At 52.1% G+C, this 26,406-nt stretch overlaps 1 protein-coding gene across 1 annotated transcript in view; it reads left to right on the top strand.

Moving 5' to 3' along the window:
• The window catches only part of scrib (scribble planar cell polarity protein), a 296,559-nt gene that overhangs the window by 255,416 nt on the left and 14,737 nt on the right, over window positions 1-26,406 (top strand). Inside the window, 3 exon segments of the mRNA XM_067996625.1 lie at window positions 7,421-7,560; window positions 13,602-13,639; window positions 18,130-18,204. Of these exon segments, the coding sequence (XP_067852726.1) occupies window positions 7,421-7,560; window positions 13,602-13,639; window positions 18,130-18,204 (253 nt within the window).

The raw sequence follows: 26,406 nt of genomic DNA, 5'->3' as shown, positions 1-26,406 counted from the left end.
GGGAGACCAGAACTAGAGGTCATAAATATAAAATAGTCACTAATAAATCCAATTGGGAATTCAGGAGAAACTTCTTTACCCAGAGAGTGGTGAGAATGTGGAACTCGCTCCCACAAGGAGTAGTTGAGGTGAATAGTGTCGATACATTTAAGTTAGATAAACGCATGAGGGAGAAAGGAATAGAAGGATATGCTGATAGAGAGGGAGGAGGCTCATGCGGAGGATAAACACCGGAATAGACCAGTTGAGCTGAATGGCTGTGCTTGTCCTGTACATTCTGTGTAGTTCTGCAGTGTACGGAGCAGGAGCACTGAGCGCTCATCATCTCCGTCAGGGACTGTCAACAGCAACCGGGAGCGAGACAAGCGGAATGCGGCCGTTGCGTCTTAATGTCGGTGACGGGCAGTGTGGGGGTCGTACAGGCTGGACAGTGACCTGGACAGACTCGGGGTCTCACAGCGATATGCTCCTTGACTCTGATGGTGGGATTATGGGATGTTAGATAGGACAGTTGCCGTGAAGTGGGTGCGTTGCATGGGGTGCGGACCTGCATGTTGTGATTCAGGTGGGGGCGGGACGGGACGGGACGGGACGCGGCCACTTTCCCAGTGAAGGGGTGTGTGCACGGAGTGCTGCACTGCCGTACGTTCACCATCCAGCCCAGACCGACACACACTGCTCACTGCAACAATCCCCTGTGAAACATGCTGGGGTTTTTAAATGTATTTATATGCTGGGGTTTTTAAATGTGTTTACATGCTGGGGTTTTTAAATGTGTTTACATGCTGGGGTTTTTAAATGTATTTACATGCTGGGGTTTTTAAATGTATTTACCTCAATGCGAGGAGTATAGGAAATAAGGCGGATGAGCTGAGGGCACAGATAGACACGTGGCAGTATGATATCATAACTATTACAGAAACACGGCTTAAAGAGGGGCAGGAATGGCAGCTCAACGTCCCTGGCTACAGGGTTTTCAGATGCGATGGGGGATAAATAAGGAGGGGGGGTGGCAATTTTGGTTATGGAAACAATTTGCGGAGCAGGCTCGAGGGGCCGATTGGCCCACTCCTGCTCCTATTTCTTAATTACAGTTGTATGGAGGGATGATATTTTAGAAGGAGCATCAAATGAGGCCTTATGGGTTGAGCTAAAGAACAAAAAAGGGGCAGTCACACTATGGGAGTGTACTATAGACCCCCAAACGGTCAGAGGGAGACAGAGGAGCAAATATAAAGGCAAATTTCTGAGAAGTGCAAAAACAATAGGGCAGTAATAGCAGGGGATTTCAACTACCCGAATATTAACTGGGATACAATCAGTGTGAATGGTATAGAGGGCACAGAATTCTTAAATTGCATACAGGAGAATTTTTTTAGCCAGTATATAGCAAGCCCAACAAGAGAGGGGGGGCAGTTCTGGATTTAGTTCCAGGAAATGAAGAGGGGCAGGTGGAAGGAGTATCAGTGGGAGAGCATTTTGGTGGTAGTGATCATAATACAGTTAGTTTTAGCATAGTTATGGAAAAGGACAAAGACAGAGCAGGAGTTAAAGTTCTCAATTGGGGAAAGGCCAATTTTACTAAACTGAGAAATCATTTAGCAGAAGTAAACTGGAAACAGCGACTTGAAGGTAAATCAGTGTCAGAGCAGTGGGAGACATTCAAAGGGGAGATTCAAGGGGTTCAGAGTAAACATGTTCCCACAAAGAAAAAGGGAGGGGCTGCCAAATCTAGAGCCCCCTGGATGTCGAGAAGCATGCAGGGTAAGATAAGGCAAAAAAAGGAAGCCTATAATCGACGCCGGGAACTCAATACTACGGAAAGCTTAGAGGAGTATAGAAAGTGCAGGGGTGAAGTTATAAAGGAAATTAGGAAAGCAAAGAGAGGGCATGAAAAAATATTAGCAAGTAAAAATCAAAGAAAACCCAAAGATGTTTTATAAATACATTAAGAGCAAGAGGACAAGTAAGGAAAGAGTCGGGCCTATTAGAGACCAAAAAGGTAAACTGTGTGGGGGCAGAAGATGTGGGGATGGTTCTTAATGAATACTTTGCATCTGTCTTCACAAAGGAGAGGGATGATACAGGGATTGTAGTTAAGGAGGAGGAGTGTGAAATATTGGATGGGATAAACATAGTGAGAGAGGAAGTATTAAGGGGATTAGCATCTTTGAAAGTGGATAAATCACCAGGGCCGGATGAAATGTATCCCAGGCTGTTAAAAGAAGCCAGGGAGGAAATAGCGGAGGCTCTGACCATCATTTTCCAAACTTCACTGGATACAGGCGTGGTGCCGGAGGATTGGAGGACTGCGAACATTGTACCGTTGTTTAAAAAGGGAGCGAGGGATAGACCGAGTAATTACAGGCCAGTCAGTCTAACCTCGGTGGTGGGCAAATTATTGGAATCAATTCTGAGGGACAGGATAAACCGTCACTTAGAAAGGCGTGGACTAATCAAGGACAGTCAGCACGGATTTGTTAAGGGAAGGTCGTGTCTGACTAACTTGATTGAATTTTTCGAGGAGGTGACAAGGAGGGCCGATGAGGGTAACATGTTTGATGTAGTCTACATGGATTTTAGCAAGGCTTTTGACAAGGTCCCACATGGCAGATTGGTCAGAAAAGTAAAGGCCCATGGGATCCAAGGGAATGTGGCAAATTGGATCCAAAATTGGCTCAGTGGCAAGAAGCAAATGGTAATGGTCGACAGGTGTTTTTGCGACTGGAAGGCTGTTTCCAGTGGGGTTCAGCAGGGCTCGGTACAAGGTCCATTGCTTTTTGTGGTATACATTAACGATTTGGACTTAAACGTAGGGGGCATGATTAAGAAATTTGTGGATGACACAAAGATAGGCCGTGTGGTTGATAGTGAGGAGGAAAGCTGTAGACTGCAGGAAGATATCAATGGACTGGTCAGGTGGGCAGAAAAGTGGCAAATGGAATTCAATCCGGAGAAGTGTGAGGTAATGCATTTGGGGAAAGCAAACAAGGCAAGGGAATACACAATAAATGGGAGGATACTGAGAGGTGTAGAGGAAGTGAGGGACCTTGGAGTGCATGTCCACAGATCCCTGAAGGTAGCAGGACAGGTAGATAAAGTGGTTGAGAAGGCATATGGAATGCTTTCCTTTATTAGGGACAGGGACTCAATAAAATTAACATAAGTAAAGTAACAGTAATGAAGAAAATCAGAGCACTAAAGAGTGACAAATCCCCAGGACCAGATGGTTTCCATCCCAGGGTTTTAAAGGAAGTAGGTGAGCACATTGCAGATGCCCTAACTATAATCTTTCAAAGTTCTCTAGATTCAGGAACTGTCCCTCCAGATTGGAAAATTGCACATGTCACTCCGCCTTTTTAGAAAGGAGAGAGAGGGAGACCGGGGAATTATAGACCAGTTAGCCTAACATCTGTTGTGGGGAAAATGCTGGAGTCTATAATTAAGGATAGGGTGACTGAACACCTCGAGAATTTTCAGTTAATCAGGGAGAACCAGCATGGATTTGTGAAAGGTAGGTCGTGCCTGACAAACCTGATTGAATTTTTTGAAGAGGTGACTAAAGTAGTGGACAGGGGAATGTCAATGGATGTTATTTATATGGACTTCCAGAAGGCATTTGATAAGGTCCCACATAAGAGACTGCAAGCTAAGACAGAAGCCCATGGAATCGAGGGAAAAGTATGGACTTGGTTAGGAAGTTGGCTGAGCGAAAGGCGACAGAGAGTAGGGATAATGGGTAGGTCTCAAGGGCAATAAATGCTGGCCTCGCCAGCGACACCCACATCCCATGAACGAATTTTTAAAAAGGTACTCACATTGGCAGGATGTGACTAGTGGAGTCCCGCAGGGATCTGTCTTGGGGCCTCAATTATTCACAATATTTATTAACGACTTAGATGAAGGCATAGAAAGTCTCATATCTAAGTTTGCCGATGACACAAAGATTGGTGGCATTGTAAGCAGTGTAGATGAAAACATAAAATTACAAAGGGATATTGATAGATTAGGTGAATGGGTAAGACTGTGGCAAATGGAATTCAATGTAGACAAATGTGAGGTCATCCACTTTGGATCAAAAAAGGATAGAACAGGGTACTTTCTAAATGGTAAAAAGTTAAAAACAGTGGATGTCCAAAGGGACCGAGGGGTTCAGGTACATTGATCATTGAAGTGTCATGAACAGGTGCAGAAAATAATCAATAAGGCTAATGGAATGCTGGCCTTGATATCTGGAGGACTGGAGTACAAGGGGGCAGAAGTTATGCTGCAGCTATACAAAACCCTGGTTAGACCGCACCTGGAGCACTGTGAGCAGTTCTGGGCACCTCACCTTCGGAAGGACATATTGGCCTTGGAGGGAGTGCAGCGTAGGTTTACTAGAATGTTACCCAGACATCAAGGGTTAAGTTACGAGGAGAGATTACACAAATTGGGGTTGTATTCTCTGGAGTTTCGAAGGTTATGGGGTGATCTGATCGAAGTTTATAAGATATTAAGGGGAACGGATAGGGTGGATAGAGAGAAACTATTTCCACTGGTTGGGGATTCTAGGAGTCGGGGGCACAGTCTAAAAATTAGAGCCAGACCTTTCAGGAGTGAGATTAGAAAACATTTCTCAACACAAAGGGTGGTAGAAGTTTGGAACTCTCTTCCGCAAACAGCAATTGATACTAGCTCAATTGCTAAATTTAAATCTGAGATAGATAGCTTTTTGGCAACCAAAGGCATTAAGGGATATGGGCCAAAGGCAGGAAAATGGAGTTAGATCATAGATCAGCCAGGCTCCAGGCTCGAGGGGCTGAATGGCCTACTCCTGTTCCTATGTCCCATGTTCCTATGAGCCGAGGCATAGAATATAAGTGTAAACAATTTTACAACACCAAGTTATAGTCCAACTTAAATAAACTTGAAAAATAAAATCGTTGGACTATAACTTGGTGTTGTAAAATTGTTTACAATAGAATATAAGAGCAGGGAGGTTATGCTGGAACTGTATAAAACACTAGTTAGGCCACAGCTTGAGTACTGTGTGCAGTTCTGGTCACCACATTACAGGAAAGATGTGATTGCACTAGAGAGAGTACAGAGGAGATTTACGAGGATGTTGCCAGGACTGGAGAATTTTAGCGATGAGGAAAGATTGGATAGGCTGGGGTTATTTTCCTTGGAACAGAGGAGGCTGAGGGGAGATTTAATTGAGGTGTATAAAATTATAAGGGGCCGAGATAAAGTGGATAGGAAGGACCTATTTCCCTTAGCGGAGGGGTCAATAACCAGGGGACATAGATTTAAAATAATTGGTAGAAGGATTAGAGGGGAGCTGAGGAGAATGTTTTCCCCCAGAGGGTGGTGGGGGTCTGGAACTCACTGCCTGAGAGGGTGGGAGATGCAGAAACTCTCAACTCATTTAAAATTCCCTGGATGTGCACCGGAAGAGCCGTGACCTACAGGGCTACGGACCGAGTGCGGGAAAGTGGGATTAGGCTGGGTGGCTCGTTTCTCAGCCGGCACGGACACGATGGGCCGAATGGCCTCCTTCTGTGCCGTAAATTTTCTATAATTCTGTCAGACCATTTTCTGGTGGCTCTCAGATGCCTGGTGTGGTACATGGTTAGAGCTTTACTCTGTATCTAACCCGTGCTGTACCTGACCCTGGGAGTGTTTGATGGGACAGTGTAGAGGGAGCTTTACTCTGTATCTAACCCGTGCTGTACCTGCCCTGGGAGTGTTTGATGGGACAGTGTAGAGGGAGCTTTACTCTGTATCTAACCCTGTACCTGCCCTGGGAGTGTTTGATGGGACAGTGTAGAGGGAGCTTTACTCTGTATCTAACCCGTGCTGTACCTGCCCTGGGAGTGTTTGATGGGACAGTGTAGAGGGAGCTTTACTCCGTATCTAACCCTGTACCTGCCCTGGGAGTGTTTGATGGGACAGTGTAGAGGGAGCTTTACTCTGTATCTAACCCGTGCTGTACCTGCCCTGGGAGTGTTTGATGGGACAGTGTAGAGGGAGCTTTACTCTGTATCTGACCCATGCTGTACCTGCCCTGGGAGTGTTTGATGGGAGAGTGCAGGGGGAGCTTTACTCTGTATCTGACCCATGCTGGGAGTGTTTGATGGGAGAGTGCAGGGGGAGCTTTACTCTGTATCTAACCCTGTACCTGCCCTGGGAGTGTTTGATGGGAGAGTGTAGAGGGAGCTTTACTCTGTATCTGACCCGTACTGGGAGTGTTTGATGGGACAGTGTAGAGGGAGCTTTACTCTGTATCTGACCCGTACTGGGAGTGTTTGATGGGACAGTGTCGAGGGAGCTTTACTCTGTATCTGACCCGTGCTGGGAGTGCTCTCCCCCGAACCAAAATCCTCCAGCCACTAACATTCCTTTGTAGAGATGAGCACAAAAATTCACTAAATACAAACATTTGATATATTTCAGCCTGGATTCCATTCTTTTTTTTTTATTCGTTCACGGGATGTGGGCGTCGCTGGCAAGGCCGGCATTTATTGCCCATCCCTAATTGCCCTCGAGAAGGTGGTGGTGAGCCGCCTTCTTGAACCGCTGCAGTCCGTGTGGTGAAGGTTCTCCCACAGTGCTGTTAGGAAGGGAGTTCCAGGATTTTGACCCAGCGATGATGAAGGAACGGCGATATATTTCCAAGTCGGGATGGTGTGTGACTTGGAGGGGAACGTGCAGGTGGTATTGTTCCCATGCGCCTGCTGCCCTTGTCCTTCTAGGTGGTAGAGGTCGCGGGTTTGGGAGGTGCTGTCGAAGAAGCCTTGGCGAGTTGCTGCATTGCATCCTGTGGATGGTGCACACTGCAGCCACAGTGCGCCGGTGGTGAAGGGAGTGAATGTTTAGGGTGGTGGATGGGGTGCCAATCAAGCGGGCTGCTTTGTCCTGGATGGTGTCGAGCTTCTTGAGTGTTGTTGGAGCTGCACTCATCCAGGCAAGTGGAGAGTATTCCATCACACTCCTGACTTGTGCCTTGTAGATGGTGGAAAGGCTTTGGGGAGTCAGGAGGTGAGTCACTCGCCGCAGAATACCCAGCCTCTGACCTGCTCTTGTAGCCACAGTGTTTATATGGCTGGTCCAGTTAAGTTTCTGGTCAATCGTCTGTGTTACGAGATCCTCTCCTGCCCTGTTTACCTGTTGAGGTAATGGGTGCTGATTGTGGAGTAGGGGCCGGTAGATCAGGATCATAGGATGCAGAGCTGAAGGGCAGGTGTCTGTGGTCTACCCACTCAGAACTATAGTAACAAACACGGGCGCCATTCACCAGTGAACGCTGCTCTGGCAATACGTAAATTAACCGCGGAATGTAGCCAGCTCCTGAGAGCCTGAGGGTCCCTCTCCTACTGCGGACCCTACCCTCCCCTCCCCTGCTGGTAGCACTAACATTCTCACCTCTCTCCCTCAGGATGAAGTCTCTTGAACAGGACGCACTAAAAGCACAAATGGTTATCGCCAAGTCGAAGGAACCGAAGAAACGCAGCCCACTGGACCAGCTATCGGAGTCCCCATCACCAGCCCCGACCCCGTCCCCCACACCGCTGGACGGTACGTACAGTCCCCATCACCAGCCCCGACCCCCTCCCCAACACCGCTGGACGGTACGTACAGTCCCCGTCACCAGCCCCGACCCCCTCCCCAACACCGCTGGATGGTACGTACAGTCCCCGTCACCAGCCCCGACCCCCTCCCCAACACCGCTGGACGGTACGTACAGTCCCCGTCACCAGCCCCGACCCCCTCCCCAACACCGCTGGACGGTACGTACAGTCCCCGTCACCAGCCCCGACCCCGTCCCCCACACCGCTGGACGGTACGTACAGTCCCCATCACCAGCCCCGACCCCGTCCCCCACACCGCTGGACGGTACGTACAGTCCCCATCACCAGCCCCGACCCCCTCCCCCACACCTCTGGACGGTATGTACAGTCCCCGTCACCAGCCCCGACCCCCTCCCCAACACCGCTGGACGGTACGTACAGTCCCCGTCACTAGCCCCGACCCCGTCCCCCACACCGCTGGACGGTACGTACAGTCCCCATCACCAGCCCCGACCCCCTCCCCCACACCGCTGGACGGTACGTACAGTCCCCGTCACTAGCCCCGACCCCCTCCCCAACACGTCCCAGACTCTTCCACCATCATCTCTGGTCGGTCTGTTCTGTCCCACTGACAGGACAGACCCACCAGAGGTGGCGGTACAGTGATATACAGTCAGGAGGGAGTGGCCCTGGGAGTCCTCAACATTGACTCCGGACCCCATGAAATCTCATGGCATCAGGTCAAACATGGGCAAGGAAACCTCCTGCTGATTACCACCTACTGCCCTCCCTCAGCTGATGAATCAGTCCTCCTCCATGTTGAGCACCACTTGGAGGAAGCACTGAGGGTAGCAAGGGCACAGAATGTACTCTGGGTGGGGGACTTCAATGTCCATCACCAAGAGTGGCTCGGCAGCACCACGACTGACCGAGCTGGCTGAGTCCTGAAGGACACAGCTGCTAGACTGGGCCTGCGGCAAGTGGTGAGCGAACCAACACGAGGGAAAAACTTACTTGACCTCGTCCTCACCAATCTACCTGTCGCAAATGCATCTGTCCATGACAGTATTGGTAGGAGTGACCACCGCCCAATCCTCGTGGAGACGAAGTCCCGTCTTCACACTGAGGACACCATCCAACGTGTTGTGTGGCACTATCACCGTGCTAAATGGGATAGATTCAGAACAGATCCAGCAGCTCAAAACTGGGCATCCATGAGGTGCTGTAGGCCATCAGCAGCAGCAGAATTGTATTCCAGCACAATCTGTAACCTCATGGCCCGGCATATTCCTCACTCTACCATTACCAACAAGCCAGGGGATCAACCCTGGTTCAATGAGGAGTGTAGAAGAGCATGCCAGGAGCAGCACCATGCGTACTTAAAAATGAGGTGCCAACCTGGTGAAGCTACAACACAGGATTACATGCATGCTATAGACAGAGCTAAGCGATTCCACAACCAATGGATCAGATCAAAGCTCTGCAGTCCTGCCACATCCAGTCGTGAATGGTGGTGGACAATTAAACAACTAACGGGAGGAGGAGGCTCTGTAAACATCCCCATCCTCAATGATGACGGAGTCCAGCACGTGAATGCAAAAGACAAGGCTGAAGCGTTTGTAACCATCTTCAGCCAGAAGTGTCGAGTGGATGATCTATCTCGGCCTCCTCCCGAAATCCCCACCATCACGGAAGCCAGTCTTCAGCCAATTCGATTCACTCCACGTGATATCAAGAAATGGCTGAGTGCACTGGATACAGCAAAGGCTATGGGCTCTGACAACATCCCGGCTGTAGTGCTGAAGTCTTGTGCTCCAGAACTAGCCGCACCTCTAGCCAAACTGTTCCAGTACAGCTACAACACTGGCATCTACCCGACAATGTGGAAAACCGCTCAGGTATGTCCTGTCCACAAAAAGCAGGACAAATCCAATCCGGCCAACTGCTGCCTCATCAGTCTACGCTCAATCATCAGCAAAGTAATGGAAGCTGTCGTCGACAGTGCTATCAAGCGGCACTTACCAATAACCTGCTCACCGATGCTCAGTTTGGGTTCCGCCAGGACCACTCGGCTCCAGACCTCATTACAGCCTTGGTCCAAACATGGACAAAGGAGCTGAATTCCAGAGGTGAGGTGAGAGTGACTGCCCTTGACATCAAGGCAGCATTTGACCGAGTGTGACATCAAGGAGTCCTCGTAAAAATTGACGTCAATGGGAATCAGGGGGAAAACTCTCCAGTGGCTGGAATCATGCCTAGCACAAAGGAAGATGATAGTGGTTGTTGGAGGCCAATCATCTCAGCCCCAGGACATTGCTGCAGGAGTTCCTCAGGGCAGTGTCCTAGGCCCAACGATCTTCAGCTGCTTCATCAATGACCTTCCCTCCATCATAAGGTCAGAAATGGGGATATTCGCTGATGATTGCACAGTGTTCAGTTCCATTCGCAACCCCTCAAATAATGAAGCAGTCCGAGCCCGCATGCAGCAAGACCTGGACAACATCCAGGCTTGGGCTGATAAGTGGCAAGTAACATTCGCACCAGACAAGTGCCAGGCAATGACCATCTCCAACAATGATGTGGAGATGCCGGTGATGGACTGGGGTTAACAATTGTAAACAATTTTACAACACCAAGTTATAGTCCAACGATTTATTTTTAATCCCACAAGCTTTCGGGGGCTTTCCCCTTCCTCAGGCGGTGACTTCCACACTTCCACACCGCCTGAGGAAGGGGAAAGCCCCCGAAAGCTTGTGGGATTAAAAATAAAATCGTTGGACTATAACTTGGTGTTGTAAAATTGTTTACAATTGTCATCTCCAACAAGAGAGAGTCTAACCACCTCCCCTTGACATTCAACGGCATTATCATCGCCGAATCCCCCACTATCAACATCCTGGGAGTCACCATTGACCAGAAACTTAACTGGACCAGCCATATAAATACTGTGGCTACGAGAGCAGGTCAGAGGCTGCGTATTCTGCGGCGAGTGACTCACCTCCTGACTCCCCAAAGCCTTTCCACCATCGACAAGGCACAAGTCAGGAGTGTGATGGAATACTCTCCACTTGCCTGGATGAGTGCAGCTCCAACAACACTCACGAAGCTCAACACCATCCAGGACAAAGCAGCCCGCTTGATTGGCACCCCATCCACCACCCTAAACATTCACTCCCTTCACCACCGGCGCACTGTGGCTGCAGTGTGTACCGTCCACAGGATGCACTGCAGCAACTCGCCAAGGCTTCTTCGACAGCACCTCCCAAACCCGCGACCTCTACCACCTAGAAGGACAAGAGCAGCAGGCACATGGGAACAACACCACCTGCACGTTCCCCTCCAAGTCACACACCATCCCGACTTGGAAATATATCGCCGTTCCTTCATCGTCACTGGGTCAAAATCCTGGAACTCCCTTCCTAACAGCACTGTGGGAGAACCTTCACCACACGGACTGCAGCGGTTCAAGAAGGCGGCTCACCACCACCTTCGCAAGGGCAATTAGGGATTGGCAATAAATGCCGGCCTTGCCAGCGACGCCCACATCCCATGAACGAATAAAAAAAATCACCCCTGGACGGTACGTACAGTCCCCGTCACCAGCCCCGACCCCCACACCCACACCGCTGGACAGTACATACAGTCCCCGTCACCAGCGCCGACACCCACACCGCTGGACAGTACATACTGTCCCCGTCACCAGCCCCGACACCCACACCGCTGGACAGTACATACAGTCCCCGTCACCAGCCCCGACCCCCTCCCCCACACCCCTGGACGGCAGGTACAGTCTCCACAAGCCCCTCCTCCAGACCCCTGAATGGTACATACAGTCCCCATCACCAGTCCCGACCCCTTCCCCCAACCCTCCTGGATGGCAGGTACAGTCTCCATCAGCTGTGGTCAGTAAAGTAATACTGGCAGGGACCCAGTACCTGTGGTCAGTAAAGTAATCCCCGCAGGGACCCAGTACCTGGTCAGTAAAGTAATCCCCGCAGGAACCCAGTACCTGGTCAGTAAAGTAATCCCCGCAGGGACCCAGTATCTGTGGTCAGTAAAGTAATCCCCGCAGGGACCCAGTACCTGGTCAGTAAAGTAATACTGGCAGGGACCCAGTACCTGTGGTCAGTAAAGTAATACTGGCAGGGACCCAGTACCTGTGGTCAGTAAAGTAATCCCCGCAGGGACCCAGTACCTGGTCAGTAAAGTAATCCCCGCAGGGACCCAGTATCTGTGGTCAGTAAAGTAATCCCCGCAGGGACCCAGTACCTGGTCAGTAAAGTAATACTGGCAGGGACCCAGTACCTGTGGTCAGTAAAGTAATACTGGCAGGGACCCAGTACCTGTGGTCAGTAAAGTAATCCCCGCAGGGACCCAGTACCTGGTCAGTAAAGTAATCCCCGCAGGGACCCAGTACCTGTGGTCAGTAAAGTAATCCCCGCAGGGACCCAGTATCTGGTCAGTAAAGTAATCTCCGCAGGGACCCAGGACCTGGTCAGTAAAGTAATCCCCGCAGGGACCCAGTACCTGGTCAGTAAAGTAATCCCCGCAGGACCCAGTATCTGGTCAGTAAAGTAATCCCCGCAGGGACCCAGTATCTGGTCAGTAAAGTAATCTCCGCAGGGACCCAGTATCTGGTCAGTAAAGTAATCCCTGCAGGGACCCAGTACCTGGTCAGTAAAGTAATCCCCGCAGGGACCCAGTACCTGGTCAGTAAAGTAATCCCCGCAGGGACCCAGTACCTGGTCAGTAAAGTAATCCCCGCAGGGACCCAGTACCTGGTCAGTAAAGTAATCCCCGCAGGGACCCAGTATCTGTGGTCAGTAAAGTAATCCCCGCAGGGACCCAGTATCTGGTCAGTAAAGTAATCTCCGCAGGGACCCAGTATCTGGTCAGTAAAGTAATCCCCGCAGGGACCCAGTACCTGTGGTAAGTGAAGTAATCCCCGCAGGGACCCAGCATCTGGTCAGTAAAGTAATCCCCGCAGGGACCCAGTATCTGTGGTCAGTAAAGTAATCCCCGCAGGGACCCAGTATCTGTGGTCAGTAAAGTAATCCCCGCAGGGACCCAGTATCTGTGGTCAGTAAAGTAATCCCCGCAGGGACCCAGTATCTGTGGTCAGTAAAGTAATCCCCGCAGGGACCCAGTACCTGGTCAGTAAAGTAATCCCCGCAGGGACCCAGTATCTGTGGTAAGTGAAGTAATCCCCGCAGGGACCCAGTACCTGGTCAGTAAAGTAATTGCCGCAGGGACCCAGTACCTGTGGTCAGTAAAGTAATCCCCGCAGGAACCCAGTACCTGTGGTCAGTAAAGTAATCCCCGCAGGGACCCAGTATCTGGTCAGTAAAGTAATCTCCGCAGGGACCCAGTACCTGGTCAGTAAAGTAATCCCCGCAGGGACCCAGTACCTGGTCAGTAAAGTAATCCCCGCAGGGACCCAGTACCTGGTCAGTAAAGTAATCCCCGCAGGGACCCAGTACCTGGTCAGTAAAGTAATCCCCGCAGGGACCCAGTATCTGGTCAGTAAAGTAATCTCCGCAGGGACCCAGTATCTGGTCAGTAAAGTAATCCCTGCAGGGACCCAGTACCTGGTCAGTAAAGTAATCCCCGCAGGGACCCAGTACCTGGTCAGTAAAGTAATCCCCGCAGGGACCCAGTATCTGGTCAGTAAAGTAATCCCCGCAGGGACCCAGTATCTGTGGTCAGTAAAGTAATCCCCGCAGGGACCCAGTATCTGTGGTCAGTAAAGTAATCCCCGCAGGGACCCAGTATCTGTGGTCAGTAAAGTAATCCCCGCAGGGACCCAGTACCTGGTCAGTAAAGTAATCCCCGCAGGGACCCAGTATCTGTGGTAAGTGAAGTAATCCCCGCAGGGACCCAGTACCTGGTCAGTAAAGTAATTGCCGCAGGGACCCAGTATCTGTGGTCAGTAAAGTAATCCCCGCAGGGACCCAGTATCTGTGGTCAGTAAAGTAATCCCCGCAGGGACCCAGTATCTGTGGTCAGTAAAGTAATTCCCTCTTGACTGTTAAACTGTTTGTGTTACAGATCTGAGCCCTCGCAGTCTCACCTCCCCTGGGCGACTGGTGAGTGATTCCTGGCTTTTCATTGAGTAAATTGTTTTATAAAATGTATTAACATAAAGAACTGCTTCCAAATTCAACATGGCAGACCCTCTCCCCTGTCCCCAGCTCTCTCCAGACTCTCCCCTGTCCCCAGCTCTCTCCAGACTCTCCCCTGTCCCCAGCTCTCTCCGGACTCTCCCCTGTCCCCAGCTCTCTCCGGACTCTTCCCTGTCCCCAGCTCTCTCCGGACTCTCCCCTGTCCCCAGCTCTCTCCGTTCTCTCCCCTGTCCCCCGCTCTCTCCGGACTCTCCCCTGTCCCCAGCTCTCTCCGGACTCTCCCCTGTCCCCAGCTCTCTCCGTTCTCTCCCCTGTACCCAGCTCTCTCCAGACTCTCCCCTGTCCCCAGCTCTCTCCGGACTCTCCCCTGTCCCCAGCTCTCTCCGGACTCTCCCCTGTCCCCAGCTCTCTCCGGACTCTCCCCTGTCCCCAGCTCTCTCCGGACTCTCCCCTGTCCCCAGCTCTCTCCGGAATCTCCCCTGTCCCCAGCTCTCTCCGGACTCTCCCCTGTCCCCCGCCGTCTCCGGACTCTCCCCTGTCCCCAGCTCTCTCCGGACTCTCCCCTGTCCCCAGCTCTCTCCGGACTCTCCCCTGTCCCCTGCTCTCTCCGGACTCTCCCCTGTCCCCAGCTCTCTCCGGACTGTCCCCAGCTCTCTCCGGACTCTCCCCTGTCCCCAGCTCTCTCCGGACTCTCCCCTGTCCCCAGCTCTCTCCGGACTCTCCCCTGTCCCCAGCTCTCTCCGGACTCTCCCCTGTCCCCAGCTCTCTCCGGAATCTCCCCTGTCCCCAGCTCTCTCCGGACTCTCCCCTGTCCCCCGCCGTCTCCGGACTCTCCCCTGTCCCCAGCTCTCTCCGGACTCTCCCCTGTCCCCAGCTCTCTCCGGACTCTCCCCTGTCCCCTGCTCTCTCCGGACTCTCCCCTGTCCCCAGCTCTCTCCGGACTGTCCCCAGCTCTCTCCGGACTCTCCCCTGTCCCCAGCTCTCTCCGGACTCTCCCCTGTCCCCAGCTCTCTCCGGACTCTCCCCTGTTCCCCATCTCTCTCCGGACTCTCCCCTGTCCCCAGCTCTCTCCGGACTCTCCCCTGTCCCCAGCTCTCTCCGGACTCTCCCCTGTCCCCAGCTCTCTCCGGACTCTCCCCTGTCCCCAGCTCTCTCCGGACTCTCCCCTGTCCCCCGCTCTCTCCGGACTCTCCCCTGTCCCCCGCTCTCTCCGGACTCTCCCCTGTCCCCCGCTCTCTCCGGACTCTCCCTTGTCCCCCGCTCTCTCCGGACTCTCCCCTGTCCCCAGCTCTCTCCGGACTGTCCCCAGCTCTCTCCGGACTCTCCCCTGTCCCCAGCTCTCTCCGGACTCTCCCCTGTCCCCCGCTCTCCGTTCTCTCCCCTGTCCCCCGCTCTCTCCGTTCTCTCCCATGTTCCCCGCTCTCTCCGTTCTCTCCCCTGTCCCCCGCTCTCTCCGTTCTCTCCCCTGCCCCCCGCTCTCTCCGTTCTCTCCCCTGCCCCCCGCTCTCTCCGTTCTCTCCCCTGTCCCCCGCTCTCTCCGTTCTCTCCCCTGTCCCCCGCTCTCTCCGTTCTCTCCCCTGTCCCCCGCTCTCTCCGTTCTCTCCCCTGTCCCCCGCTCTCTCAGTTCTCTCCCCTGTCCCCCGCTCTCTCAGTTCTCTCCCCTGTCCCCCGCTCTCTCCGTTCTCTCCCCTGTCCCCCGCTCTCTCCGTTCTCTCCCCTGTCACCCGCTCTCTCCGTTCTCTCCGCTGTCCCCAGCTCTCTCCGGACTCTCCCCTGTCCCCAGCTCTCTCCGGACTCTCCCCTGTCCCCAGCTCTCTCCGGACTCTCCCCTGTTCCCCATCTCTCTCCGGACTCTCCCCTGTCCCCAGCTCTCTCCGTTCTCTCCGCTGTCCCCAGCTTTCTCCGGACTCTCCCCTGTTCCCCATCTCTCTCCGGACTCTCCCCTGTCCCCAGCTTTCTCCGGACTCTCCCCTGTCCCCAGCTTTCTCCGGACTCTCCCCTGTGCCCAGCTCTCTCCGGACTCTCCCCTGTCCCCAGCTCTCTCCGGACTCTCCCCTGTCCCCAGCTCTCTCCGGACTCTCCCCTGTCCCCAGCTCTCTCCGGACTCTCCCCTGTCCCCAGCTCTCTCCGGACTCTCCCCTGTTCCCCATCTCTCTCCGGACTCTCCCCTGTTCCCCATCTCTCTCCGGACTCTCCCCTGTTCCCCAGCTCTCTCCGGACTCTGCCCTGTCCCCAGCTCTCTCCGGACTCTCCCCTGTTCCCCAGCTCTCTCCGGACTCTGCCCTGTCCCCAGCTCTCTCCGGACTCTCCCCAGTCCCCAGCTCTCTCCGGACTCTCCCCTGTCCCCCGCTCTCTCCGGACTCTCCCCTGTCCCCCGCTCTCTCCGGACTCTCCCCTGTTCCCCATCTCTCTCCGGACTCTCCCCTGTTCCCCATCTCTCTCCGGACTCTGCCCTGTCCCCCGCTCTCTCCGGACTCTCCCCTGTTCCCCATCTCTCTCCAGACTCTCCCCTGTCCCCAGCTCTCTCTGGACTCTCCCCTGTTCCCCATCTCTCTCCGGACTCTCCCCTGTTCCCCATCTCTCTCCGGACTCTCCCCTGTCCCCAGCTCTCTCCGGACTCTCCCCTGTTCCCCAGCTCTCTCCGGACTCTCCCCTGTCCCCAGCTCTCTCCGGACTCTGCCCTGTCCCCAGCTCTCTCCGGACTCTCCCCTGTTCCCCATCTCTCTCCGGACTCTCCCCTGTCCCCAGCTCTCTCCGGACTCTCCCCTGTTCCCCAGCTCTCTCCGGACTCTCCCCTGTTCCCCAGCTCTCTCCGGACTCTCCCCTGTTCCCCAGCTCTCTCCGGACTCTCCCCTGTTCCCCAGCTCTCTCCGTTCTCTCCCCTGTTCCCCAGCTCTCTCCGGACTCTCCCCTGTTCCCCAGCTCTCTCCGGACTCTCCCCTGTCCCCAGCTCTCTCCGGACTCTCCCCTGTCCTCAGCTCTCTCCGGACTCTCCCCTGTTCCCCAGATCTCTCCGGACTCTCCCCTGTTCCCCATCTCTCTCCGGACTCTCCCCTGTTCCCCATCTCTCTCCGGACTCTCCCCTGTCCCCAGCTCTCTCCGGACTCTCCCCTGCCCCCCGCTCTCTCCGGACTCTCCCCTGTTCCCCAGCTCTCTCCGGACTCTGCCCTGTCCCCCGCTCTCTCCGGACTCTGCCCTGTCCCCCGCTCTCTCCGGACTCTGCCCTGTCCCCCGCTCTCTCCGGACTCTGCGCTGTCCCCAGCTCTCTCCGGACTCTCCCCTGTTCCCCAGCTCTCTCCGGACTCTGCCCTGTCCCCCGCTCTCTCCGGACTCTGCCCTGTTCCCCAGCTCTCTCCGGACTCTGCGCTGTCCCCAGCTCTCTCCGGACTCTCCCCTGTTCCCCAGCTCTCTCCGGACTCTGCGCTGTTCCCCAGCTCTCTCCGGACTCTCCCCTGTTCCCCAGCTCTCTCCGGACTCTGCCCTGTCCTCAGCTCTCTCCGGACTCTCCCCTGTTCCCCAGCTCTCTCCGGACTCTGCCCTGTTCCCCAGCTCTCTCCGGACTCTGCGCTGTCCCCAGCTCTCTCCGGACTCTGCGCTGTCCCCATCTCTCTCCGGACTCTCCCCTGTTCCCCATCTCTCTCCGGACTCTCCCCTGTTCCCCATCTCTCTCCGGTCTCTCCCCTGTCCCCCGCTCTCTCCGGACTCTGCCCTGTCCCCCGCTCTCTCCGGACTCTGCCCTGTCCCCCGCTCTCTCCGGACTCTGCCCTGTCCCCCGCTCTCTCCGGACTCTCCCCTGTCCCCAGCTCTCCGGACTCTCCCCTGTCCCCAGCTCTCTCCGGACTCTCCCCTGTCCCCAGCTCTCTCCGGACTCTCCCCTGTCCCCAGCTCTCTCCGGACTCTCCCCTGTCCCCAGCTCTCTCCGGACTCTCCCCTGTCCCCTATCCCCAGCTCTCAGGAGGATCCCTGGGACTTGCAGTAAGAGCAGCCTCCCACTGATGTTCAGGTTGCTGGTGTCCACAACCCGACCGTGTGTGCGTCTTTGTGCGCGCACGGGTGTGTGCCTGTGCCTTTGCGCGTGTGTGTGCGCGTGCGTCTTTGTGCGCGCACGGGTGTGTGCCTGTGCCTTTGCGCGTGTGGGTGCCTGTGCGCGTGCGTCTTTGTGCGTGTGCGCGTGCGTCTTTGCGCGTGTGGGTGCCTGTGCCTTTGCGCGTGTGGGTGCCTGTGCGCGTGCGTCTTTGTGCCTGTGCGCGTGCGTCTTTGTGCGTGTGGGTGCCTGTGCCTTGACGCGTGTGTGTGCGTGCGCGCGCCTGTGCGCTGTGCCTCCAAGCGTCTGTGTCCTCGCGCTGTGACTCTGCATGCGTGTGTTCCTTGCACCTTTCTAACCTGTTCTACCCACAGAGTAGTTTTGGATGTTGCTACGTCTTGTCCTCATTCCTCTTTACTGTACCTTACAGTCCTGGTCAGAAAAGAAGTTTGATTATCGGCAGTTTGCAGCTATCCCATCTTCCAAACCAGTTTACGATATCCAGGTACCGGCTGCATGCTGCGTGCCTCACCAGTGCCATTGTGGTTGGAGCCAGCTGCCTCTTGGTCCTTGTATTGTCCAGCGTGCTGTGTTAGGGGAGGGGGCATTGCTTGCCATCAGCATGGTGCTAAGGGATAGCATGCTAACAGGCATGGGGTATGGGCCTTGCTCAACACTGTTGCTTTGTGGAAAGCTCTCTTGGTGTCCTGTGGGTTGGATTGGCATGTGCTTGTTGCTATCGTGTTCCTGGCACTCTTGTGGATCAGACACAGGGCTTGGAATGAATTTCATGACCTCAGGATACTCGAAAGGCCAAACAGGCTGGGGCTCTTCTCTCAACAACAGAAAAGGCTGAGAAGTGGGACTGTCCTCACCTGGTTCCATTCTTATCCATCCAGTCATAGCCAGAGAATCACCCACAATGGTTCCTCTTCCCGCTCCCGCTCCGTTACCTCTGGAGTCCCCCAAGGATCTATCCTTGGCCCCTCCTATTTCTAATCTATAGGCTGGCCCTCGGTGACATCATCTGAAAACACGACGTCAGATTCCAAGTGTACGCTGACGACATCCAGCTCGACCTCACCACCACCTCCCTCGACCCCCCCAGTTTCTCTGATTTCTCACACTGCTTGTCCAACATCCAGTACTGGATGAGCAAAAAGTTCCTCCAACTAAATATCGGGAAGCCCGAAGCCATGGTCCCCGCCACAAACTCCGTTCCCTCGCCACCGACTCCATCCCTCTCCCCGGCCACTGTCTGAGGCTGAACCAGACCGATCACATCCTCGGCCTCCTATTTGACCCTGAGATGAGCTTCTGACCACATATCCGCTCCATCACCGAGACCACCTACTTCCACCTCCATAGCATCGCCCGTCTCCGCCCCCACCTCAGCTCATCTGCTGCTGAAACCCTCATCCGCGCCTTTGTTACCTCCAGACTGGACTATTCCAATGCTCTCCAGGCCGGCCTCCCATCTTCCACCCTCCATAAACTTGAGCTCATCTAAAACTCTGCTGCCTGTATCCTAACTCGCACCAAGTCCCGTTCACCCATCACCCCCTGCGCTCGCTGACCTACATTGGCTCCCGGTCCAGGAACGCCTCCATTTTAAAATTCTCATCCTTGTGTTCAAATCCCTACAAGGCCCTCGCCCCTCCCTATCTCTGTAACCTCCTCCAGCCCTACAACCCTCCGAGATCTCTGCACTCCTCCAATTCCGGCCTCTTGTGCGCCCCCGATTTTAATCGCTCCCCCATTGGCAGCCGTGCCTTCAGCCCCTAAGCTCTGGAATTCCCTCCCTAAACCTCTCCGCCTCTCTCTCCTCCTTTAAGACGCTCCTTAAAACCTACCTCTTTGACCAAGCTTTTGGTCACCTGTCCTAATATCTCCTTATGTGGCTTGGTGTCAAATTTTGTTTGATAATCGCTCCTGTGAAGCGCCTTGGGCCGTTTTACTACATTAAAGGCGCAAAATAAATGCAGGTTGTTGTTGTTTAGGTGACCCGATAGAGGTCTTCAAGATTATGAAAGGGTTTGATAGGGTTGAGGTAGAGAAGATATTTCCACTTGTGGGGGAGTCCCGAACTAAGGGCCATAACTATAAGATAGTTACTAATAAAGCCAATCGGGAATTCAGGAGAAACTTCTTTACCCAGAGAGCAGTGAGAATGTGGAACTCGCTCCCACAAGGAGTAATTCAGGGGAACATAGGAACAGGAGTAGGCCATTCAGCCCCTCGTGCCTGCTCCGCCATTTGATAAGATCATGGCTGATCTGTGATCCAGCTCCATATACCTGCCTTTGGCCCATATCCCTTAATACCTTTGGTTGCCAAAAAGCTATCTATCTCAGATTTAAATTTAGCAATTGAGCTAGTATCAATTGCCGTTTGCGGAAGAGAGTTCCAAACTTCTACCACCCTTTGTGTGTAGAAATGTTTTCTAATCTCACTCCTGAAAGGTCTGGCTCTAATTTTTAGACTGTGCCCCCTACTCCTAGAATTCCCAACCAGCGGAAATAGTTTCTCTCTATCCACCCTATCCGTTCCCCTTAATATCTTATAAACTTCGATCAGATCACCCCTTAACTTCTAAACTCGAGAGAATACAACCCCAATTTGTGTAATCTCTCCTCGTAACTTAACCCTTGAAGTCCGGGTATCATTCTAGTAAACCTACGCTGCACTCCCTCCAAGGCCATTGTCCTTCTGACGGTGCGGTGCCCAGAACTGCTCACAGTACTCCAGGTGCGGTCTAACCAGGGTTTTGTATAGCTGCAGCATAACTTCTGCCCCCTTGTACTCCAGTCCTCGAGATATAAAGGCCAGCATTCCATTAGCCTTCTTGATTATTTTCTGCACCTGTTCATGACACTTCAATGATCTATGTACCTGAACCCCTAAGTCCCTTTGGACATCCACTGTTTTTAACTTTTTACCATTTAGAAAGTACCCTGTTCTATCCTTTTTTGATCCAAAGTGGATGACCTCACATTTGTCTACATTGAATTCCATTTGCCACAGTTTTGCCCATTCACCTAATCAATCAATATCCCTTTGTAATTTTATATTTTCATCTACACTGCTTACAATGCCATCTTTGTGTCATCGGCAAACTTAGATATGAGACTTTCTATGCCTTCATCTAAGTTGTTAATAAATATTGTGAATAATTGAGGCCCCAAGACAGATCCCTGCGGGACTCCACTAGTCACATCCTGCCAATGTGAGTACCTGCCCATTATCCCAACTCTCTGTCGCCTTTCGCTCAGCCAACTTCCTAACCAAGTCCGTACTTTTCCCTCGATTCCATGGGCTTCTATCTTAGCTAACAGTCTCTTATGTGGGACCTCATCAAATGCCTTCTGGACGTCCATATAAATAACATCCATTGACATTTCCCTGTCCACCACTTTAGTCACCTCTTCAAAAAATTCAATCAGGTTTGTCAGGCACGACCTACCTTTCACAAATCCATGCTGGCTCTCTCTGATTAACTGAAAATTCTCGAGGTGTTCAGTCACCCTATCCTTAATTATAGACTCCAGCATTTTCCCCACAACAAGCTAGATAAACACATCAGGGAGAAAGGAATAGAAGGATATGGTGATGAGGTTATATGAAGTAGTTTGCGAGGAAGCTCATGTGGAGCATAAACACTGGAATAGACCAATTGGGCTGAACGGCCTGTGATTGTCCTGAAAATTCCATGTAATTCTGTGTAGCTCTGCAGTGAACAGAGCAGGAGCACTGAGCGCTCATCATCTCCATCAGGGACTGTCAACAGCAACCAGGAGCGAAACAAGCGGAATAGTCCAGATTGACACTGCAGTGCAGTATTGAGGGAGCGCTGCGCTGTTGGAGGGTCAGTACTGAGGGAGCGCCGCACTGTCGGAGGGTCAGTACTGAGGGAGAGCTGCACTGTCGGAGGGTCAGTACTGAGGGAGAGCTGCACTGTCGGAGGGTCAGTACTGAGGGAGTGCTGCACTGTCGGAGGGTCAGTACTGAGGGAGCGCTGCACTGTTGGAGGGTCAGTACTGAGGGAGCGCTGCACTGTCGGAGGGTCAGTACTGAGGGAGCGCTGCACTGTCGGAGGGTCAGTACTGAGGGAGCGCTGCACTGTCAGAGGGTCAGTACTGAGGGAGCGCTGCGCTGTCTGAGGGTCAGTGCTGAGGGAGCGCTGCACTGTCGGAGGGTCAGTACTGAGGGAGCGCTGCACTGTCGGAGGGTCAGTACTGAGGGAGCGCTGCACTGTCGGAGGGTCAGTACTGAGGGAGCGCTGCACTGTCGGAGGGTCAGTACTGAGGGAGCGCTGCACTGTCGGAGGGTCAGTACTGAGGGAGCGCCGCACTGTCGGAGGGTCGGTACTGAGGGAGCGCTGCACTGTCGGAGGGTCGGTACTGAGGGACGCCGCACTGTCGGAGGGTCAGTACTGAGGGAGCGCTGCACTGTCGGAGGGTCAGTACTGAGGGAGCGCTGCACTGTCGGACCTTCAGATGTGACGTTAAACCGAGGTTCCGTTTAACAGTTCCGGTGGATGTTCGAAATCGCACAGTACAATTTGAACGAGTGTGTGGAAGTTTTCCCGGTGTCTGGGGCCAACGTTCCTTCCTCAACCCACAGCTCCAAAAAGAGATGAACCAGCCTTTCTCAGTGCTCTTTGTGGGATCTTGGTTACACTTTTACTCACCCAACAATGCACAGCATAATTCATTGAATGTGGAACTCCTTGGCACGTATTTGAGTAGCGTGACTTAATGTCACATGTCTCTGTCTGGGGTTAGTGGGGAGGGGACTGGACAGTATATGTCCGTCACTGGAGACGGGACAGTCTGTCTGTGTCCGTCTGTGGCGAGGGGACGGGGGCAGTCTGTCCGTGGAGAGGGGACGGGGGCAGTCCGTCCGTGGAGAGGGGACGGGGGCAGTCCGTCCGTGGAGAGGGGACGGGGGCAGTCCGTCCGTGGAGAGGGGACGGGGCAGTCCGTCCGTGGAGAGGGGACGGGGGCAGTCCGTCCGTGGAGAGGGCACGGGGGCAGTCCGTCCGTGGAGAGGGCACGGGGGCAGTCCGTCCGTGGAGAGGGGACATAAGAACATAAGAAATAGGAGCAGGAGTAGGCCAATCGGCCCCTCGGGCCTGCTCCGCCATTCAATAAGATCATGGCTGATCTGATCCTAACCTCAAATCTAAATTCATGCCCAATTTCCTACCCGCTCCCCGTAACCCCTAATTCCCTTTACTTCGAGGAAACTGTCTATTTCTGTTTTAAATTTATTTAATGATGTAGCTTCCACAGCTTCCTGGGGCAGCAAATTCCACAGACCTACCACCCTCTGAGTGAAGAAGTTTCTCCTCATCTCAGTTTTGAAAGAGCAGCCCCTTATTCTAAGATTATGCCCCCTAGTTCTAGTTTCACCCATCCTTGGGAACATCCTTACCGCATCCACCCGATCAAGCCCCTTCACAATCTTATATGTTTCAATAAGATCGCCTCTCATTCTTCTGAACTCCAATGAGTAGAGTCCCAATCTACTCAACCTCTCCTCATATGTCCACCCCCTCATCCCCGGGATTAACCGAGTGAACCTTCTTTGTACTGCCTCGAGAGCAAGTATGTCTTTTCTTAAGTATGGACACCAAAACTGTATGCAGTATTCCAGGTGCGGTCTCACCAATACCTTATATAACTGCAGCAATACCTCCCTGTTTTTATATTCTATCCCCCGAGCAATAAAAGCCAACATTCCGTTGGCCTTCTTGATCACCTGCTGCACCTGCATACTAACTTTTTGATCTTCTTGCACCAGGACCCCCAGATCCCTTTGTACTGCAGTACTTTCCAGTTTCTCGCCATTAAGATAATAACTTGCTCTCTGATTTTTCCTGCCAAAGTGCATAACATTACATTTTCCAATATTGTATTGCATCTGCCAAATCTCCGCCCACTCACCCAGCCTGTCTATATCCCCTTGTAGGTTTTTTATGTCCTCCTCACTCTCTACTTTCATAGAATCATAGAAGTTAACAACATGGAAACAGGCCCTTCGGCCCAACATGTCCATGTCGCCCAGTATATACCACTAAGCTAGTCCCAATTTCCTGCACTTGGCCCATATCCCTCTGTACCCATCTTACCCATGTAACTGTCCAAATGCTTTTTAAAAGACAAAATTGTACCCGCCTCTACTACTGCCTCTGGCAGCTCGTTCCAGACACTCACCACCCTTTGAGTGAAAAAATTGCCCCTCTGGACCCTTTTGTATCTCCCCCCTCTCACCTTAAATCTATGTCCCCTCGTTATAGACTCCCCGACCTTTGGGAAAAGATTTTGACTATCTACCTTATCTATGCCCCTCATTATTTTATAGACTTCTATAAGATCACCCCTTAACCTCCTACTCTCCAGGGAAAAAAGTCCCAGTCTATCCAACCTCTCCCTGTAAGTCAAACCATCAAGTCCCGGTAGCATCCTAGTAAATCTTTTCTGCACTCTTTCTAGTTTAATAATATCCTTTCTATAATAGGGTGACCAGAACTGTACACAGTATTCCAAGTGTGGCCTTACCAATGTCTTGTACAACTTCAACAAGACATCCCAACTCCTGTATTCAATGTTCTGACCAATGAAACCAAGCATGCCGAATGCCTTCTTCACCACCCTATCCACCTGTGTCTCCACTTTCAAGGAGCTATGAACCTGTACTCCTAGATCTCTTTGTTCTATAACTCTCCCCAACGCCCTACCATTAACGGAGTAGGTCCTGGCCCGATTCGATCTACCAAAATGCATCACCTCACATTTATCTAAATTAAACTCCATCTGCCATTCATCGGCCCACTGGCCCAATTTATCAAGATCCCGTATTTGTAGAAGCTCTTTGGATTCTCCTTTGCCTTATCTGCCAAAGCAATCTCATGTCCCCTTTTTGCCCTCCTGATTTCTCTCTTAACTCTACTCCGGCAATCTCTATACTCTTCAAGGGATCCACTTGATCCCAGCTGCCTATGCATGTCATATGCCTCCTTTTTGACGAGGGCCTCAATCTCCCGAGTCATCCAAGGTTCCCTACTTCTACCAGCCTTGCCCTTCACTTTATAAGGAATGTACTTACCCTGAACCCTGGTTAACACACTTTTGAAAGCCTCCCACTTACCAGACGTCCCTTTGCCTGCCAACAGACTCTCCCAATCAACTTCTGAAAGTTCCTGTCTAATACCATCAAAATTGGCCTTTCCCCAATTTAGAATTTTAACTTTTGGGCCAGACCTATCATTCTCCATAGCTATCTTAAAACTAATGGAATTATGATCACTGGCCCCAAAGAGATCCCTCACTAACACTTCTGTCACCTGCCCTTCCTTATTTCCCAAGAGGAGGTCAGGTTTTGCCCCCTCTCTCGTCGGGCCATCCACGTACTGAATGAGAAATTCCTCCTGAATACACTCAACAAATTTCTCTCCATCCAAGCCCCTAATGCTATGGCTGTCCCAGTCCCATCTTTGTATCATCTGCAAACTTTGATATGTTACACTCAGTCCCCTCCTCCAAATCGTTAATATAGATTGTAAAGAGTTGGGGACCCAGCACCGACCCCTGCGGAACACCACTGGCTACTGGTTGCCAGTCCAAGAATGAACCATTTATCCCAACTCTCTGCTTCCTGTTAGATAACCAATCCTTCACCCATGCCTGAATATTACCCCCAATCCAGTGATTCTTTATCTTGAACAATAATCTTTTATGTGGCACCTTGTCAAATGCCTTCTGGAAGTCTAAATACACTACGTCCACTGGTTCCCCTTTATCCACCCTGTACGTTATGTCCTCAAAGAACTCAAGCAAATTTGTCAGACATGACTTCCCCTTCATAAAGCCATGCTGACTTTGTCCTATTAAATTATGTTTATCCAAATGTTCCGCCACTATCTCCTTAATAATAGACTCCAAAATTTTACCCACCACAGATGTTAGGCTAACTGGTCTATAATTTCCAGCCTTCTGCCTACTACCCTTTTAAAATAAGGGTGTTACATTAGCAGTTTTCCAATCTGCCGGGACCTTTGCCGATTCCAGAGAATTTTGGAAAATTATTACCAAAGCATCCACAATCCCTACTGCTACTTCCCTCAAGACCCTAGGATGTAAGCCATCAGGTCCAGGGGATTTATCCGCCTTGAGTCCCATTAATTTACTGAGTACCAATTCCTTAGTGATTTTAATCATATTTAGCTCCTCGAGCCCCCTGTTTGTTCACTGTTGGGATATTCTTAGTGTCCTCTACTGTAAAGACTGAAACAAAATATTTGTTCAGCATTTTTGCCATCTCCATGTTTCCCACCATTAATTTCCTGGTCTCATCCTCTAAGGGACCTACGTTTGCCTTAGCCACCCTTTTTCTTTTTATATAACCATAGATACTCTTGCTATCTGTTTTTATATTTTTTGCTAATTTATTTTCATAATCTATCTTCCCTTTCTTAATCAATCCTTTGGTTACTTTTTGCTGTCTTTTGAAGACTTCCCAATCTTCTATCCTCCCACTAAGTTTGGCTACCTTATATGTCCTTGTTTTTAGTCGGATACTGTCCTTAATTTCTTTACTTAGCCACGGATGGCTGTCATTTCTTTTACACCCTTTTTTCCTCAGTGGAATATATTTATTTTGAAAGTTGTAAAATAACTCCTTAAATGAACACCACTGCTCATGT

This window comes from Heptranchias perlo, chromosome 2 (genome assembly GCF_035084215.1).
Source record: "Heptranchias perlo isolate sHepPer1 chromosome 2, sHepPer1.hap1, whole genome shotgun sequence".
Taxonomy (NCBI): domain Eukaryota; kingdom Metazoa; phylum Chordata; class Chondrichthyes; order Hexanchiformes; family Hexanchidae; genus Heptranchias; species Heptranchias perlo.
This window is presented reverse-complemented; position numbering and strand designations above follow the sequence as displayed.